Source organism: Ictidomys tridecemlineatus, chromosome 7, assembly GCF_052094955.1.
Source record: "Ictidomys tridecemlineatus isolate mIctTri1 chromosome 7, mIctTri1.hap1, whole genome shotgun sequence".
Taxonomy (NCBI): domain Eukaryota; kingdom Metazoa; phylum Chordata; class Mammalia; order Rodentia; family Sciuridae; genus Ictidomys; species Ictidomys tridecemlineatus.
In genome coordinates this window covers 107,829,041-107,844,991 of record NC_135483.1, presented here as the reverse complement: position 1 = coordinate 107,844,991, position 15,951 = coordinate 107,829,041, and the positions used below count along the sequence as shown (strand labels likewise).

General features: G+C 33.5%; 1 protein-coding gene across 6 annotated transcripts in view; it reads right to left on the bottom strand.

Moving 5' to 3' along the window:
* Window positions 1–559: 559 nt before the first annotated feature.
* Ccnt2 (cyclin T2) overlaps window positions 560–15,951 on the bottom strand; it is a 36,408-nt gene continuing 21,016 nt past the window's right edge. The window contains exons 5-10 of one of the 6 annotated variants that reach the window (XM_005315854.5): window positions 15,419–15,481; window positions 12,316–12,361; window positions 10,603–10,766; window positions 5,224–5,294; window positions 3,595–4,756; window positions 560–3,493 (exon numbers count right to left, since the gene is read on the bottom strand). In XM_005315854.5, coding sequence (XP_005315911.1) covers window positions 3,426–3,493; window positions 3,595–4,756; window positions 5,224–5,294; window positions 10,603–10,766; window positions 12,316–12,361; window positions 15,419–15,481 — 1,574 coding nt within the window. In that variant the 3' untranslated portion in view covers window positions 560–3,425. The other 5 variants (XM_021721565.3, XM_005315852.5, XM_078017300.1 and 2 more) reach the window with 5 other exon arrangements.

The window sequence follows — 15,951 nt, the reverse complement described above, 5'->3', positions numbered from 1 at the left end:
ATAAGTAACTTCTTTAATTCAAAGAAGATAGACAGGTCCCAAAGATAAGGAATCCTATATTATTAAAATCTGTTGGTACAAAGTAACATAAGCATCCCCTAATGACATCCAAAAAAACATACATCCTGTAGAAATTTTCTTTCAACAACTGTGAATAACCTGAACTAATTCACACATGTTGCAAATGCTTTCAAAAAGAAAACCTAGGACAAATGCCATTACTTTTCAGGATTTAAATACAGGCAACTCAGAGACTCTGCAAGGTCTCAATCACTAATGAGTATTACCAGTGATTTTATAATGTAGGCCTCTGAGATGTTATTGACCTACCTAAAGAGTATGTCAGACACTCCTGAATATGAACAAATATTCCTTTGCTTTGGTTCTGAAAACACCATAGAGTAGCTAAGGCAAATATTCATGGGGGCACAGAACAATATTGGAAAACTGGGTCAGAGGTAGAAGTAAAGCTTTTGTTTGTAATGTGCTTTTGTATAAAGGTAACAAATCTGTGATCTGGGGAAAACACAACTTAAAAATGAATCACTCTTATATAAGATGTTTGAAGATAATGCTTTTTAATATTTCAAATATTTTTAAAAATTTCATAAAAAACGTATCACCTTAACAGTACTTTGCACATGTGGAATTCATACCTAAATCTGATACTATTTTGGTTTATTTATGGCTACTTACAAGAAGACTCATGGTATTAATGTCCATTTGTCTGAGTCTTTTTCTTTGGTAGAGCCTAATGGGACCAGGCAGATGAACTATTTTATGCAAACAATTTGGTTAAAGCAAATTCACGATAATATGAATTATAAGATTTTTGTTTAATGGAAATAAACTTAAAAAGATTTCCACATTTATCCCCATTGTGGTTCTGGAAGCTTAATATCCTGTTCAGAGGTTAAAGAGTTTCAATAGCTCACACGATCCTGTAAAAATCACAACCGGCTGCCCTTTAATAAATAAAGTCATTGTAAAGAATTACATTTACAGAGTGAAAAGTAAATACATAGCATTTCAAATTCAATTTTGGAAGTACTAATAAGTACTGACCCATAACAATATACACTAGCTATCTTTTTAACTGTCCATCATTAGCACCAATAAAGATTCAACAAAATTACCTTTATTCCCACATCTCAAAACAATTCTGCAAATTCTTAGTGAAGTTTAACTACAGTCACAGACCTTAAATATTCACATTGTTTCCTATGCTATACTGAAAATAAATTCACTACTCTTCTGGATATTCTTTACAAAATCTTATTAAAATTCCTGGTTTTATCCCCAATTATACAGTAGCACAACCACCCTATGTCATTTCACATGATAGCTCTGTAGAGGTTTCACATCTAAAATTACCAAGAACAAAAACCCTTCCCTCCCTCATCTTGCACTCAGCTTAATTCTATACTAGTCCTTGGATTATGTACCACTGTAAAAGTATAACTGTATCAAAATTACCATGTTTATGGATACAATATTATGCCATACAGAGCAACAAAGTTACATATAATGACAAAGATTACTAAAGTTATGCAAGACAATAACAAATGTGGACATGCTAGCTAGGCAAAGTCCCTACAAAGAGGCTGCTAGTTTCCCAAGTTCAAATAACATTGACAAAAATAATTAACAATTATCTTAAAAAAATTATAAGCTACTGGCAAATAAGGTAACTGCTAAATAAAAGTAGAGCACAAGATTAAACTCTTAATATTTACAACCACAAGATTTTTGAGTAAAATTACAATTGTGCACATATCAGTGGCTTTGTAACAAAAATAGTTCATATACACAGAGGAAAAATTAAGACAGTTTTCCGTTCAACAGAAGTTGAATCCAACCCATCTCAAAGATACTAAACAGCTCGAAGGTATACCACAGAATAAATTCAAGATTAGCCAATAAACAAGAGCCATACTACTGGTGTTTTAAGACAAAATTTAACCATGTTAAAGTCTATTATTCAATCAGGAGTCAGATGACTGTGCAAACTTTACCTCAACAGGAATATACTGAGATGTGCAAACAAATATAAAACCTCCACTAGAGTGGTTTGACTGGAGACTGAAGTTTTTTTTCTTTTTCTTACAGAACTTTCTGATAACAATCATAAGCTATAAGTACAGGTACAATGCACAGTCAGTGATCTTTTTATTGTTAGAATATAAAATAATTAAGAGAGCATAGGTTTCATTTCATTTTTATAAGGAAGACTGCATTTACCTGAAAAAAATATGGCATCACACACAGACACACTTCAGGGGAGGAGTATATTTAAGAATATGGTGTCATTCTGAATGCTAAAGGAAAAGTGATCCTTGTTTACTGTTAAAATATGTAGTGTTAAAAGTTCTTTAAGGAAAAACTTCTTCACTAGGTAAGTTTTTGTGAATTTAGTTTTCAAATCACAGTAATCCACATATCCATTATTAATAGCTGTTTTGTAGTACTGCAACAAGCCAACAAACACTTAAATGCACTTCACATCAAGAGTATGTAAACTTTATTTTTTCCTCTTCAAGCCTTCAGAAAATTAGGGGTTATTTCAGCAGCCAATCTGGTCAGAACCTCTGAAGGCAAAAATTGAGTGCCTCACAGTGTAGACCATCTGTGGCACTGCATACCCATCCGGTAGTGAAGTGTCCCCCTCTAATGGCTTCCAGTAAGGCCTAGAGTTTAAGGTTAACATGAAAAAGTGCCACCTTTGTTTTAGGTTAGTGATGGACTCTGACAAGAGAAAATAAAGTTATTCTGTATATTGTTATACTTACAAGCAGCTCCAATCCTGAGTATTTATGGTAATATCTAAACATACAAAAATGTATGTACATTTTTCTCCACTTTCTTGTAAACAGTTGTCAGCATACTGTTTTATCCCTTTATCATTGAAACATGCAAATCATACATACAGTATAAATACACAAAAGAAAACAATTTACACTCATTCAAAAGCCAAGCAACAAAAAAATAGCTACAGTATTCAAATTATAAATAATGGATGCTTGAGGCATCTTATATTCCTAGAAGCAGCCAGCCATTCATCCTAATGTTCTTAGCTGCAATTGTAGAAATACTGAGTTTTGCACCTTCCATGCTTTTACAGTATTTATAAACACTATCATATGTGGAGATAAAGACTTGTTTACTATAATCTCTTCTTTTCAGAATGAAGAATAAAGCAGCACTTACAAATATTGAAGCAGTGGCAGCAACAGCAGGTGTTACCACTGCTAGATCAGGAGGAAGTTTTCCACTTTAACTATTTTTAAATTAAAAAAGTAAAGGAAAAATTGACCTAAACAAATGATTACATGTTCATTCCTTGGGCACTTAACAGCGAGTCCAGCATGTCGAATGTGTCTTTGTAGTCCATATGCTGGCTGTTTGTACTGTACTCGTGATTGGCATCAGGACCGTTGGTCTCCACTGGCTTCTTGTCCAGTTTCACGAGGGTGCTGAGATGTCCGTAGCCCACCTGGTATGTGACAGGGGGAGGAGGGGGTAAGGGATGGTTAAAAACAGAGTTGTGAGAGGATATATACTGCTTAACAGAGGAGGAAGAACTAGATGAACTACCTGAACTTTTGGAACTTTTGCTCATTTTGGAGTGATGGTTGTGAGAGGCATCATTGATATGCAGCTTCTTCCTTGAAGAACTGGAACTAGAGGAAATGCCATCACTGCTCAGGCCAACAGGACTCCTCAAAACAGTGGGTGGTATTCCATCAGCACTGTGTTTACTGCCACTGCTGCTGCTGCTGCTGCCACTATGTAAGTGGGAATGCTTGTGACTGCTTGCATGGTGACGGTTTGCAGGATGCTCCTTGTGCTTTTCCTTATGGTCTCTGCCAATATGTGGGCTTGAATGTTTGCTCTTCCCACTGCCTTCATCAGAAGAGCTGTGTCTTTCTGAGGATGAAACTTTTATCTTCATCTTCAGTTCTTCCTTACTAGTGCCTTTATCAGTGGGTGGTATTGGAATCCGTAATTTTAGTGATCCACTTTTTTCCTTTTTCTCTCCTATGAATTTTTCAGGTTTTTCAGTATTTGTGATGGGAATTTTCATTTTAATAGGAGAAGTTACAGAACTGCTGGCTGCCTGTGACTGCATGTGTTTGTGTTGCTGCTCTACCTGGGCAGCTATATAATGATCCCTTACATCAAGATCTAGAGTTTCTAGCTTGCGTTTTTCTCTATATTTATCTAAAGACATTTTCTGAGGAATTACTCCAGGAGTAGCAGAAATAGGCCCATGGTGTTTACTGCTCCCTGCTTTATGAACATATTCTTGCTTAACAGAAGAATGATCAGAAATTTTGTCAGTTCTATGATGTAATCCTGAATGCAGTGATATTGAAGGTCCCTGCTGGAAGTTGATGTTGTATTGGCTACCAGACAAAGATGTCTCCTGTTTCTGTGAATAAATCGGTTCTGTCCTTGTCGATTCTTGATGCTGAGGCCATTCTTGGTGTGATGACAAACCATATGAGGTACTGGGCATTCCTGATGCTAGCACTGACAGATTATCAGATGTATGGCTGTCCTGAACAGATAAATTTCCTGAATTTAGAGGTACCGGTGCAGGGAATGCTGACGTAGATGGTTTCTGAAAACTTGGGTTTGTAGGCACACCTGTGACACTATCTACTAATATTGAATTCTGGACCAAAGATGAGCCAAGAAGTGGTGTCTCTGAAACTTGTCCATCTACTTTTGGTTTCTTAGCCGCCTGATTAGCCTATTTACATAAAACAAAAGAAGCAATGACAACGAAGGAATATAAATTTCTTTGCTTATAAAAGATGACACGAGATATATGTAAATAAAATCACCTGGAGTTCAAGGTTTTCTGTTGCCAATAAATAAATGTTTTATTTGGACATATATCAAAAGGCTATCAAGTTGAAAATACTAGTTTTAGAAAAAAAATTAAATCTTAGCTCATCACGAGACAGTAATTTATCTATTTGAACAATGAATACTTTCATTGTAATCAGTGAGAATTAAAAATAAAAAGTATAATGTACTTGAAAGACCTACACCAGACAAAGTAGTTGAATCAACTATGAATCTATGTAGCTTATGGTATGTCTTAATTATTTACAAATACTGGAAAGATGATTAACCATATCATTTCAAACTGGTTAGCTATGTAATAGTTAAGGGACAAACTGAAAATCTATTAAATCCTGCCAATTTTCTTACCCTCCAGTTTCGAATCCTCTTCAACCTACTAGGTGTTTTCTCCAATATTTGTAGAAACTCATGTGTTAGCTCTAAAAATAAAATTTAAATAAAAAACTTAGAAGGTGTCTTTAGGATTTAAATTACTTTCAAGTGGGCAATATTAAAAATGAGATCCTAAGAGTTAATCTCTTTCATTGTTAAACTCCTCTTCAACTTTCAACAGAAGTTGATACAATTCTGAACTGGTATTTTCAAAGCTGACTAAGCAGAGTTATTGTTGTTGTTCTTTTAAAAAGAATATCCCCCACCCTCTGTGGCCACTATTACTTGCTTTAAAATCTCTGTAAAAATTCTGTAGTATATATATATATTGTCCCTCCCCCTCCCCACAAAAAACTTCATTAGGCAAGAAATATAGTAATATTTGTTGAAGGCAAGATTCATCAATAGATCTTTCATCAATGAATTCTTTTAAATTAGTGGGCAAAAGTTTTGAAGGAAAGGATATTTATATAATCTCAATGTATGTTCTCCAAGGTGTTTATTAATTATAAAGAGAAAAACAGTAATTTGACAGTGGAGAAACTCAAGCATTACTACCTTAAGTGCTTATCCCTAGTGAGATAAAGCATACTTCTGCAGTTTTATTGCCAAAACCAAATAATTTCCATCTAATTATGAAAAAATACTGGACAAACCCCAACTAGGAAATGCTCTGTAAAACAACTAACCATTATTCTTCAAAGTGTCAAAGTCATGAAAGAAAGATTAAAGAACTGTTATAGACTGGCAGACTTAAAGCAACACGTCAACTAAATGGAACATGGGATCTGGGAAAATCTGGAAATAATCTGTGGTTTAGATAAGAGTATTATACTAATGTTAATTTTCTGTTTTTGATGATATTGTTACATAAGATAACACCACCAGAGATGCTGGGTGAAGGGTGTACAGAAAATTCTATACATTCTTTCATAATTTAAGTTTTAAATCTTTTCAAAGTGTTGAAAAGGTAAAAATAAATAAGTGGATAAATTCCCCCACTTATACTTTCTAGCAACCAACACTATTTATAAATAAATAGTGTTAATAAATAGTGATAATTAGCAAATTATCCTGGCCATAATTTTATCCATTTTCTTAAATTTAGGGTGAGAGTGAGATGACCCACTTTCCAAAGTGTTGTGATTATAATAAATTATCACTTCATACACTAAAATAGCATCATTAATAGTGGCCACTCTCAAAACAAATAGATAAATTTCACTGCCAAGTGAAACAAAATAGTGGGAGAGAACCTCTGTCAGGAGACTACAGATTCACTTATTTTTCAGTACAAACAGCATGTTTTTGTGTAAACTATTCTAAGCAAACATTAAGATTGTCAATGAAAACAGCACAGAATGTCTCAAAAAAAGCAGAATATACAAAAATTCTGCATTAGCATGATGACTATCCAAAACTAGCCTACGACTAACATATGCTAATAAACACCACATGAATCAAAGTATCTAATAACTTTTCAAGATGTAACCTTCTTGACCATTTTATAACTGTTCTGTTATTTTCATGAGTTTCTGATCAAGTATGGATAAAAGCCTGGACTTTCACTTCTTTGTTCAAAGCCAACCCAACCAACCAACCACTTTTCTGCATGACACTAGAAAATTCAAAATACTTTTGGGTCCAATATTAATGAAAAATTGTTTTTTGACTTAGCTTCTTTAACAACTTTGTTGTCAAACATTAAATACACACAATATTTCCCAGTCCAACACCTGGTACCCAGCAGACAAAAAATATAAGCTTTGTTTTTTTCATGTGTATCCTACTCCATTAATTTTTGGGGGGAGGGTATTGGGGATTGAACCCTAGGGTGCTTAACCACTGAGCCATTTTTTAAAAAAAAATATTTATTCTTAAATTTTAGATGGATACAATATCTTTATTTTACATTTATGTGGTGCTGAAGATCGAATCCCCCAGTGCCTGGTGTATGCTAGGTGAGCACTACCACTGAGCCACAATCCCAGCCACCATTTTTTGTATTTTATTTAGAGACAGGGTCTCAATGAGTTGCTTAGGGCCTCGCTAAGTTGCTGAGGCTGGCTTTGAACTCTCGATCCTTCTGCCTCAGCCTCCTGAGCCACTGGGATTACAGGTGTATCCACTGAGCCTGGCTCTATTAAATTTTATAACAAAGGAACAAAGAATCTGTTAAATAATCTGTTAACATAAGTAACTGGTTACAGTCACAAAAAACACTGTACAATGCTTAAAAATAGAGGCCTTTGTTTTTCAAAGTTAATACAAAAATATATTAAGGACCCTGGATGTTGTGGCACACACCTATAATCCCAGTGACCAAGGAGGCTGAGGTAGGAGGATCATAAGTTTAAAGTCAGCCCTCAGCAACTTAGTGAGACTGTCTCAAAATAAAAAAAAAGTCTGGGGATGTGGTTCAGAGGTTAAGTGCCCTTGGGGTTCAATCCCAGGTAACAAAAAAATGTAAGGGTTCAGAGTGTAGCTCAATAGTACTGAATGCTTTGCCTAGCATTCTAAAGGCCCTGAATTCAATCCCTTGAACTGCAAAAAACACCACCACATATAAGGGTCTATTAATCTGAAAATATATACAAACACCCCAAAAACCTTACAGTTAGGCAAAGTCTAAATCAATGTTGTTTTTGGAACACTGTCACTAAATGAATTATTTTAATAAAAAATAAGAATATTTAAGTACTTAAGACTTTGAGTGAAAAAGAAAAAAGAAAATAGCTGCTACATGATATGCTAAAAATCTTATTGTGTTAAATTTCCTAGATCCCTATTCAATCACTCTCCAAATCAATATGAATGTGAACTTTTCCAGAATTGAAGTGGAAGAACATTTAGGTGGCTCCTATTGTTAAAAAAAAAAAAAAAAAAAGTAACAACTTACCTGTGACCTACAAGCAGGATAGAAGACAGATTACTTACTTGTGAGCTTTATTTCCACAATATGTATATAAACCATTTTTATAAAAATTATGCCTATTTAATCTATTGACTGGTAAGGCAGGGATATAGATAACCTTATTTTTAAGCTACAGAACAGATGAAAACATTATTAAAAACCCTTATTGTTTTTTTTTCTTTTTTTCAATTTTTAAAAATCTGTTTTAATTAGTTATACATGACAGTAGAATGCATTTATGCACTTTGATATATCATACACAAATGAGATATAATTTCTCATTTTTCTGAATGTACATGTTACAGAATCATATTGGTCAGTCACATATATACATAGAGTAACAATGTCTGTTTCATTCTACTATCTTTCCTATCCCACATCCCCTCTTATCCCCTCCCATCACTTCCCTCTACCTAATCTAAGGTAATGTTATTCTTCTCTAGTGAATGTTACTTCAACACACTGAAGATTTTCTTTGCTCTGTATAAACTGAAAACCTCTAACAATTTAAGAAAAACAGCATAATCAGGGGTTAGTAAGCATTAAGATATATACTCTGGAAAAAAAAATTTTCAAGAAGGAAAAAAAAGGGGGGTTGGGGGAAAAGGAACCTAACAAAACCAAATCTTATAATAGGAATATGGCTGGTAAACCAAATATGGCCTTACTGTCTGTTTTGTAAAGTGTTTTACTGAACCACAGTCCCACATGTTCATTTATGAACTGTTTCTGAGCTACAACAGTTGAGTTGTATAGCTGTAATACAGACTTTATAGCCCATGCAATCTAAAATAACTACTCAGGTCTCTAATTTTATGTAAGAGATATCCCCAACAGTAACAAAAATGATCTTGTTTTCTCATTAGCCTATTTTGAAGAGAGCTGAGAAAAGTCCCCAAAAGAGTAAGTTAGAAATCTGACATATCATTTTTTTTATCTTTAAAGTTATTTAAAATTATCATCTATTTCTTTTCTGAAATCTCCAATATCTGGTTAAAAATGTCCTAACCCTAATTCCAGGTGTGTAATTTATAGAACTCACTTAACCAGTACTTAAGACTCTTCACTTTTTTTTCTTAAAATATTTTTTTTAGTTGTCAATAGACTTTTATTTTATTTATTTATATGCGGTGCTGAGAATCAAATCCAGTGCTCCTACGTGCTAGGCAAGCGCTCTATCACTGAGCCACAACCTCAGCCCACTACTCTTCACTTTTGACTACAAATGTCCAATGGGTAACTAAAAGGATTAAAAAGTTGGCACTTTTGCCTACATTTTGTATCTGTCACCTATATTCTGTATCACCTTAAATTTTAAGAACAACAGATCTGGATTTATAAACATCTTGTGATGACTCATAACTAAGCCCAAGGGAACAGCAATTTTCTGATCCTGCCTGAGCAATCCTAAGATAAAGATGGACCAGACAATGCCTGATCAAGACAAGCTGCTTTGGCAGCTGTGTAAATCCTGCAGCTATGAAAACTTGCAACTCCTGCTCTCAATTCCCTTTCTATAAAATCTCAGTCATTTTCAGACCCTTGTAAAGGGCTGAGACTCATGGTCTCACTTTGCCTTTTTCAAAAGGGTCATACTAAATTAAAGTTCCTTTCCTGTTTTTCACCATTACTTTTTTCCCTTTGGGTTTTCTAGTTGGTGACTAGACCTAGTTTTTTGGACCTCAGAGGCAAGCTTCTTATAGCCTCGGACTCCGCTAACACTCATATCCCCAATTTTTCCTTGTCTATTCATGTTTAATAATTCAAGACCACAATGGCACTATAGAGCAAGGAATGTTATCCTGAAAAATCCCTCTAGCTTACCAATTAACATCTTATACAATTATCTCACACCCAGCTTTGAGTGTACACCCTTTTTTGGGTGGTACTGGGGATTGAACTCCAGGCCACACACAAGTTAATTAAGAACAATATATAGGGATCTATAAACCCACTTTTACACCAAGTCCCAGTTTATACACTGAAACAAGATTAGTGTACCTTAGATATTATTGTCCTATCAAACCCATAGCATTTAAAATCATATTTCTTAAAAAAGTCTGAAATAGCTTTCCATGCTCATTGGTGGTTAATATACATCACATTTTCCCATTAGGCTAATGAATCCTTATTTTCATCCTGTTCACTTGATGATATAATTATATCTTTAAATTCCATTATCCACTTACTAAAATGGATTTCTAAAGTACTTAATATCTGAAATAGAAATATTAATAAATGAAATGATATTTGGGATTAGCATCAGGATAACTGTGGTATGTGTGTTGAATTGCCCGGAATCAATCAATGTTCAATAAATGTGGGTAGTGCGTAATATAGAAATTTACTATTTTAAAAATCTACACAGAAATACAATTTTTCCACAATAAAAAGGTGAAAAAAATATTTTCAATGTAAAAACTATTTTTTTCTTTACTTACCATCTAGTAATTCTAGAGTAACTGTAGGATCCACATATTCCCACCAATGCTTTCCATCTGTTGACACAGGAATCTCCCAATTGGACCATTTGCAAGCCAAATGAATGCATACACATGCTATCACTGTTGGTTTGTACTGAAGACAGAAGGTCGTAAGATGTAGACTGTTGTAGAGCAGGTTTGAAAACGCAGAACCATAGAAATTTAAATATGTAAAACAAAGAAAAACATTTACCAGTAAGATTAAAGCAAAAATAACCGTATGGAGGTTTTCTTCTGTAAATCTAGAGTATATAACCATATTTTATGAAATTAAAATCTAATATAGCAATAAAAATTCTAATATAAAAACCTATAGATTATGAAATGCTTTCATCCTCACTCCCCATAGCATATTAATATTTTATCAATGCTAATAATTTTTTTGAAATGTTTTTGTATCTAAATTCAAAGTATTTTTAAAAAGAAGAGGAAGATGGTATATTTGCAATAATCACTAGGCACAAATAACATTTTAAACCTTTGTGGCATTTTTCGTTCTTTTGTAATGTCATGGCAAAAAATGTAAAGAAAAAAGACGACTATTTGTAAAAGGCAGATGAAGTAATTTCAATGTCACATTATAATCAAGGATTGTTATCATTTAATGTGGCTTAAAAGACATAATTGTCTAGTAAAGAGAATTTAACACTTATTTTGTAAATCTGTGCTCTTTTCAGCAAAGCCCCAAGGAGAACTTACCTTTTGCCAAACAATTTAATGGCTCAATGTTAAATACTACAAAAATACTACCTCTCTCCTCCTACTATATATCAAAACTTGGGCATGTCAAATGCCTTTCTGACCAAAGTTTTAAATTTAAGTCTACTTTTCCCTCAGATTTCCTAATAACAAAAGTCAAATCTCAATAACATATATCTTAGAAAATTTTTAGTAAAACTTATCAGTGTCACAAGAAATTAAGAATCACCACAGAGCTGACTTGGTACCTTTTTCCCCCACAGCCCACCGAGAAGACAAATCTATATCTTTAATATCAATCTAGAACAGAATTATACATTACTCTTCCAGTTCAGTTTCAGAATTTATGAAATGTTTACTATTAGCCACAACCACTATTTTTTACTTTATATAAACTAAAAAGGAAGCAACTTTTTTAAAAAGTAGAAATTCTATTTATGTAAATCCAGGCACTGATAAGAATTGACTAGTTCTAATTTACTATTTGTGAGTATTATCTGGAAAAAAGAAACCTAAGTTATATAAATTTTATTTATTTATTTATTAAAAAAAACTTTAACAATTATTTTAAAATTAAGAGTGGATCAATGTGAAATTTAAAAAAAAATTGTCATTTAACTATAATTGTAAACTAGAAATAGCTTTATACTTACCAAGTTGCTCGAATTTCTACGTTAAGTTTAGCTCTTTGTAATCTTTAGCTGCTATTCAGGCTACCAATTTTAGACTTATGCACTCACAAATCGAGAATATGTCATCAGAAAGCACCACTACACTTCACATTGTGCATTTAACCCCTCTGTGCCCAAAGTCCCTTGTACAATACACCGCAAAGCAAACAGGAAGGTACCACCACAGTAGATGGTCCAGTCTCCTGTTGCAACAAGGGTAAGAGACACATTGAGGGGGCCCTGCATTAAAGGAAGCTATAGTGTGCTACAACAGTGCAACAAAGAGGGTCAGGATAACAACCTGTTGGTAGCCATGAAATAGGATGTCTGTGCCAAATCCTTGCTTGCTGTAAGAAAAGAAAAAAAGAAAAGACAATACTATCAGCTTTAACATGCTACCATCAAAAAGTTCTCAACACAACAAAACTTCAAAGATTTGTACACAAAAAGTAAATTTTACTTACTACTTACAAATATCACAAGAGCGCCATCATTTTCTATACTACTGAAAATCTTCAACAACATTCACTCAAATGTTTCTTGCTATCCCCCAAAGATCTGAGAAACAAGCCGATTTGCTTTTAGCTAGCCAGTTACAAGGGCTAAACTTGTTACTAAGTTAAGCATCTAGTCAGCTAAAAGTTGAAATAAAGCATTCTCCTGGATTTAAAAAAAAAAAAGAAGAAGAAGAAGAAGAAAAGATTTTTGAAGTCTAATACAAAATACAAAGAGTTGCCTGCCAGACTTAATCCTCAGTCATCACATTTAAGTTGGCCTTAATACTTCCATCAAAACAAAACAGAACAAAACAAGCCCCCACCCCCCAAACTCAAAAGCATAAACTGCTCAGTTTTTTAACATGCTAGTAAGCATCAACAAAATAAACAACCTAGAAACATCATAAGGATGTAGATACAGGAAGCGCCACTGTACTTTTTTTTAATTATAAAATGCAATTAGAGGTAACACTTAGAAAAGATCTTGAGAACTCTGGGAGGAATCAGGATGCTTCACACTGGTTCCCAACAGAAAAACAATTGTTAACTAGCTTTTTAAGACACTGAAAACAGTTTACCCTCCCCTTCTGCCTGGTATTCTTCACAGCAGGAAGGCCCTTGGTACAGTTTCCCTATTTTCCCCAATTACATTCATAATCACTGCTTATCTAGGATCAGTTCACCTGAACTCCACCCCTCTCTAACAGGCCTCAAATTCCTCCCCCCCTCCTATTTTTTATTCATGGCACCTGTAATCCCTGCTGCCCCATGTGGATCATCAACATAAGGGTTTTACAAAAGGGATTTGGGTTTGGCAGAGTTGTGCTAAGGAAGAGTGTCAAAGCATCAGATGTCTTGTAGGCAGTGTGACTTAAGTATGTCATTCTTTCCTGGTGGGGAGGGAAGGAGAAATCACAGAAGTGAAAGGTCCCTGTAAAATGACAATAGCCAATTTTGTAGCAAAGTAGTATAATATCAACTCTCTCATCTCCAGCAGGGAGAAAAAGGAGTTTACAGAATAAAATTTATCTACCCCTCCCCGCAAAAGAATCAAAACATACAGAAAAGGAAAAATAATTTTAAACTGCCATAGCAGTTTTCACCTAGAAATGTATGTAAATTAAATAATCTATAAACAGTCACTATGCAACAAAGAAGAATGAAGGGGAAATGTTCTTGTTAGCTGAAAGTTGTAAGAGTGAAGAAAGACACCAAACGTGAAAAAACAATTTTTTTTTTTTTTAAATGGAGCAAGACTAGGTTAGTCAGACAAAATGAAGCTGAACATATATGGATGGTTTGTACTCAAATTTAGGGATGACACATTTTAAACATTAACAAGAAAAATGAGATTTAAATGTTTTGTTTTAGGTGTTATATCAAATTTGTAGTTTTTGAGAAAATTTAAAACCCAGTTTTATTTTCTGAGCTACTATTATACATAAGTAATTTTTTAAAACTTACTATAATATATTCCTTTAACTAATATCTTTAAGCTAGCTTCATTAGGCTCTTAGGGCAGGTTTTATGGTTCTCTATCATTCTCATAAAGCTTAAGTTTTCAAGAAAACAAAACTAAGCTTTTTTTTTTTCTTAATTCAACATCAACAACTAGTTATCTATCTATACTACAATTAGTACAGACTTTTCTGTACTGGGGATGAAAATATACTATAAAATGTATTTGTATAATTATGAAAAATAGGAACCTAATTATATTCTAGTTTACAAAGTGATATAGTAATAACATATGCTATTAGGTTAAAAAAATATGAGACTTTTATACGTCTACTTCCATAAGGACATAATCAGGTTACAGGTATGTTTTTCTTTTTAATGCATCCATTAACATAATGAAATGTTATCTAGGCATAAAACAAATTCAATTTAGAATGAATACAATGTAAGACTATTTAGGTAAACTCTAAAAACAAGGCCATCAAAAAAATCTGACCCATCCTACTTAGAATAAGCCTAAAAAATAAAAAAGGCTGTGGGTCAAAGAATGAAATAGCAAAGCTTCTTTTTCAAAAAAAAAAGAGGAGGAAAAAGCACACTAAAGGTCCCAGCTGGTTGCTGTGAGTATATAACACTTCAAACGGGAAACAGGAAAGAAGAGGCACCACAACATGCAACCGTGTAAAAAAGTATTTCTAAGACTACAGAAACGTATATATATAGGATTTATTAATAGGAGTAGAAAAATGTTATACCACATGCTTTACTCAGAGTAAAGCAAATACTATAAAAACTTCATATTCCCATTTATAAAAGGTCTAACAAGCATATCACAAACTGTATTTACACATCATGCTTCATAATGATTTCCCCATTATATACAAAGAAAAAAACACTTTTAGAAATGCTAAAAAACTTCAACAAATGGACTAAATCAATTTTGTTTAAATAATTATGGGCAAAACCCTTCCAAAAATGACAAATAATAAATCTGCTAACAAAGACGGATTTTATCAGCAAGACTTGAGATTGGTCTCAGAATTCTTAAACGTTTTATCACTTTTCAAGAAGTCAATGAAAATTTGAAATAAATCAGACATTAATACTACTTTTTGCACCCATGTACTAATAGTATACATCTCAAATATTAACTGAAATGGCACTGGCAGAACCCAAAGGGGGAGAGAATTACTGATATTTGGAAATCCTCCAATTTTTTTTAGCGAACTGAAATTTATTTAAGTTTAAAGGAAGCTAACACACTATGTAGAACCATGAAAGTAAGTAAATAGGTAGATGTAGAATGTTAAAAAAATAATGCTTCAAAATGACTTTTACCCCATTTTAATAAAACACAGCAGAAGGCTAGAAGAACAAATTAGCATACAAACCAATTTTAGATGATAAAAAGCATTAATACTTATCTTAAAAATTTCAAAGATCACTTACCTCTTACTAACTGGGTACATTTCACCACATCTGTGTGTGGGTGTTCAATGGTGATCTCAAAACCTGAAATGATAAGCACTTTTTTTCCCAACCACTTATACCACTGCCAATACTTGCCTGAGAAATGTCATTCATTACAACTACAAATGTATAATACATTCGTCCATGTTAAAAAAATCCAAACACTTAGAGTTTCTTATCACTGACATGCTTATTACAACTCCAAAAATGAGAAGTACTTAATTTCTTCTCAAATACAATGTCTCAAGACAGTTATTTCAGAATCAAGGATAATTATATTCAAAATTTTAAGTTATAATTAATTTGGGTTTACTATCAAGTTCGAAACAAAATCATGGCAAATGACAATGACTAAGATGGTAATTTAAGCAGGGAATTTAACAAAATATTGTCTTTGGGCGCCAGGTTCAGTGGCACATGCCTGTAATACCAGAGACTGTGCGGGTAAGGCAGGAGGATCAAGTTTTTGACTAGTCTCAGCAATTTAGCAAGACCTTATCAAAATAAAAAAT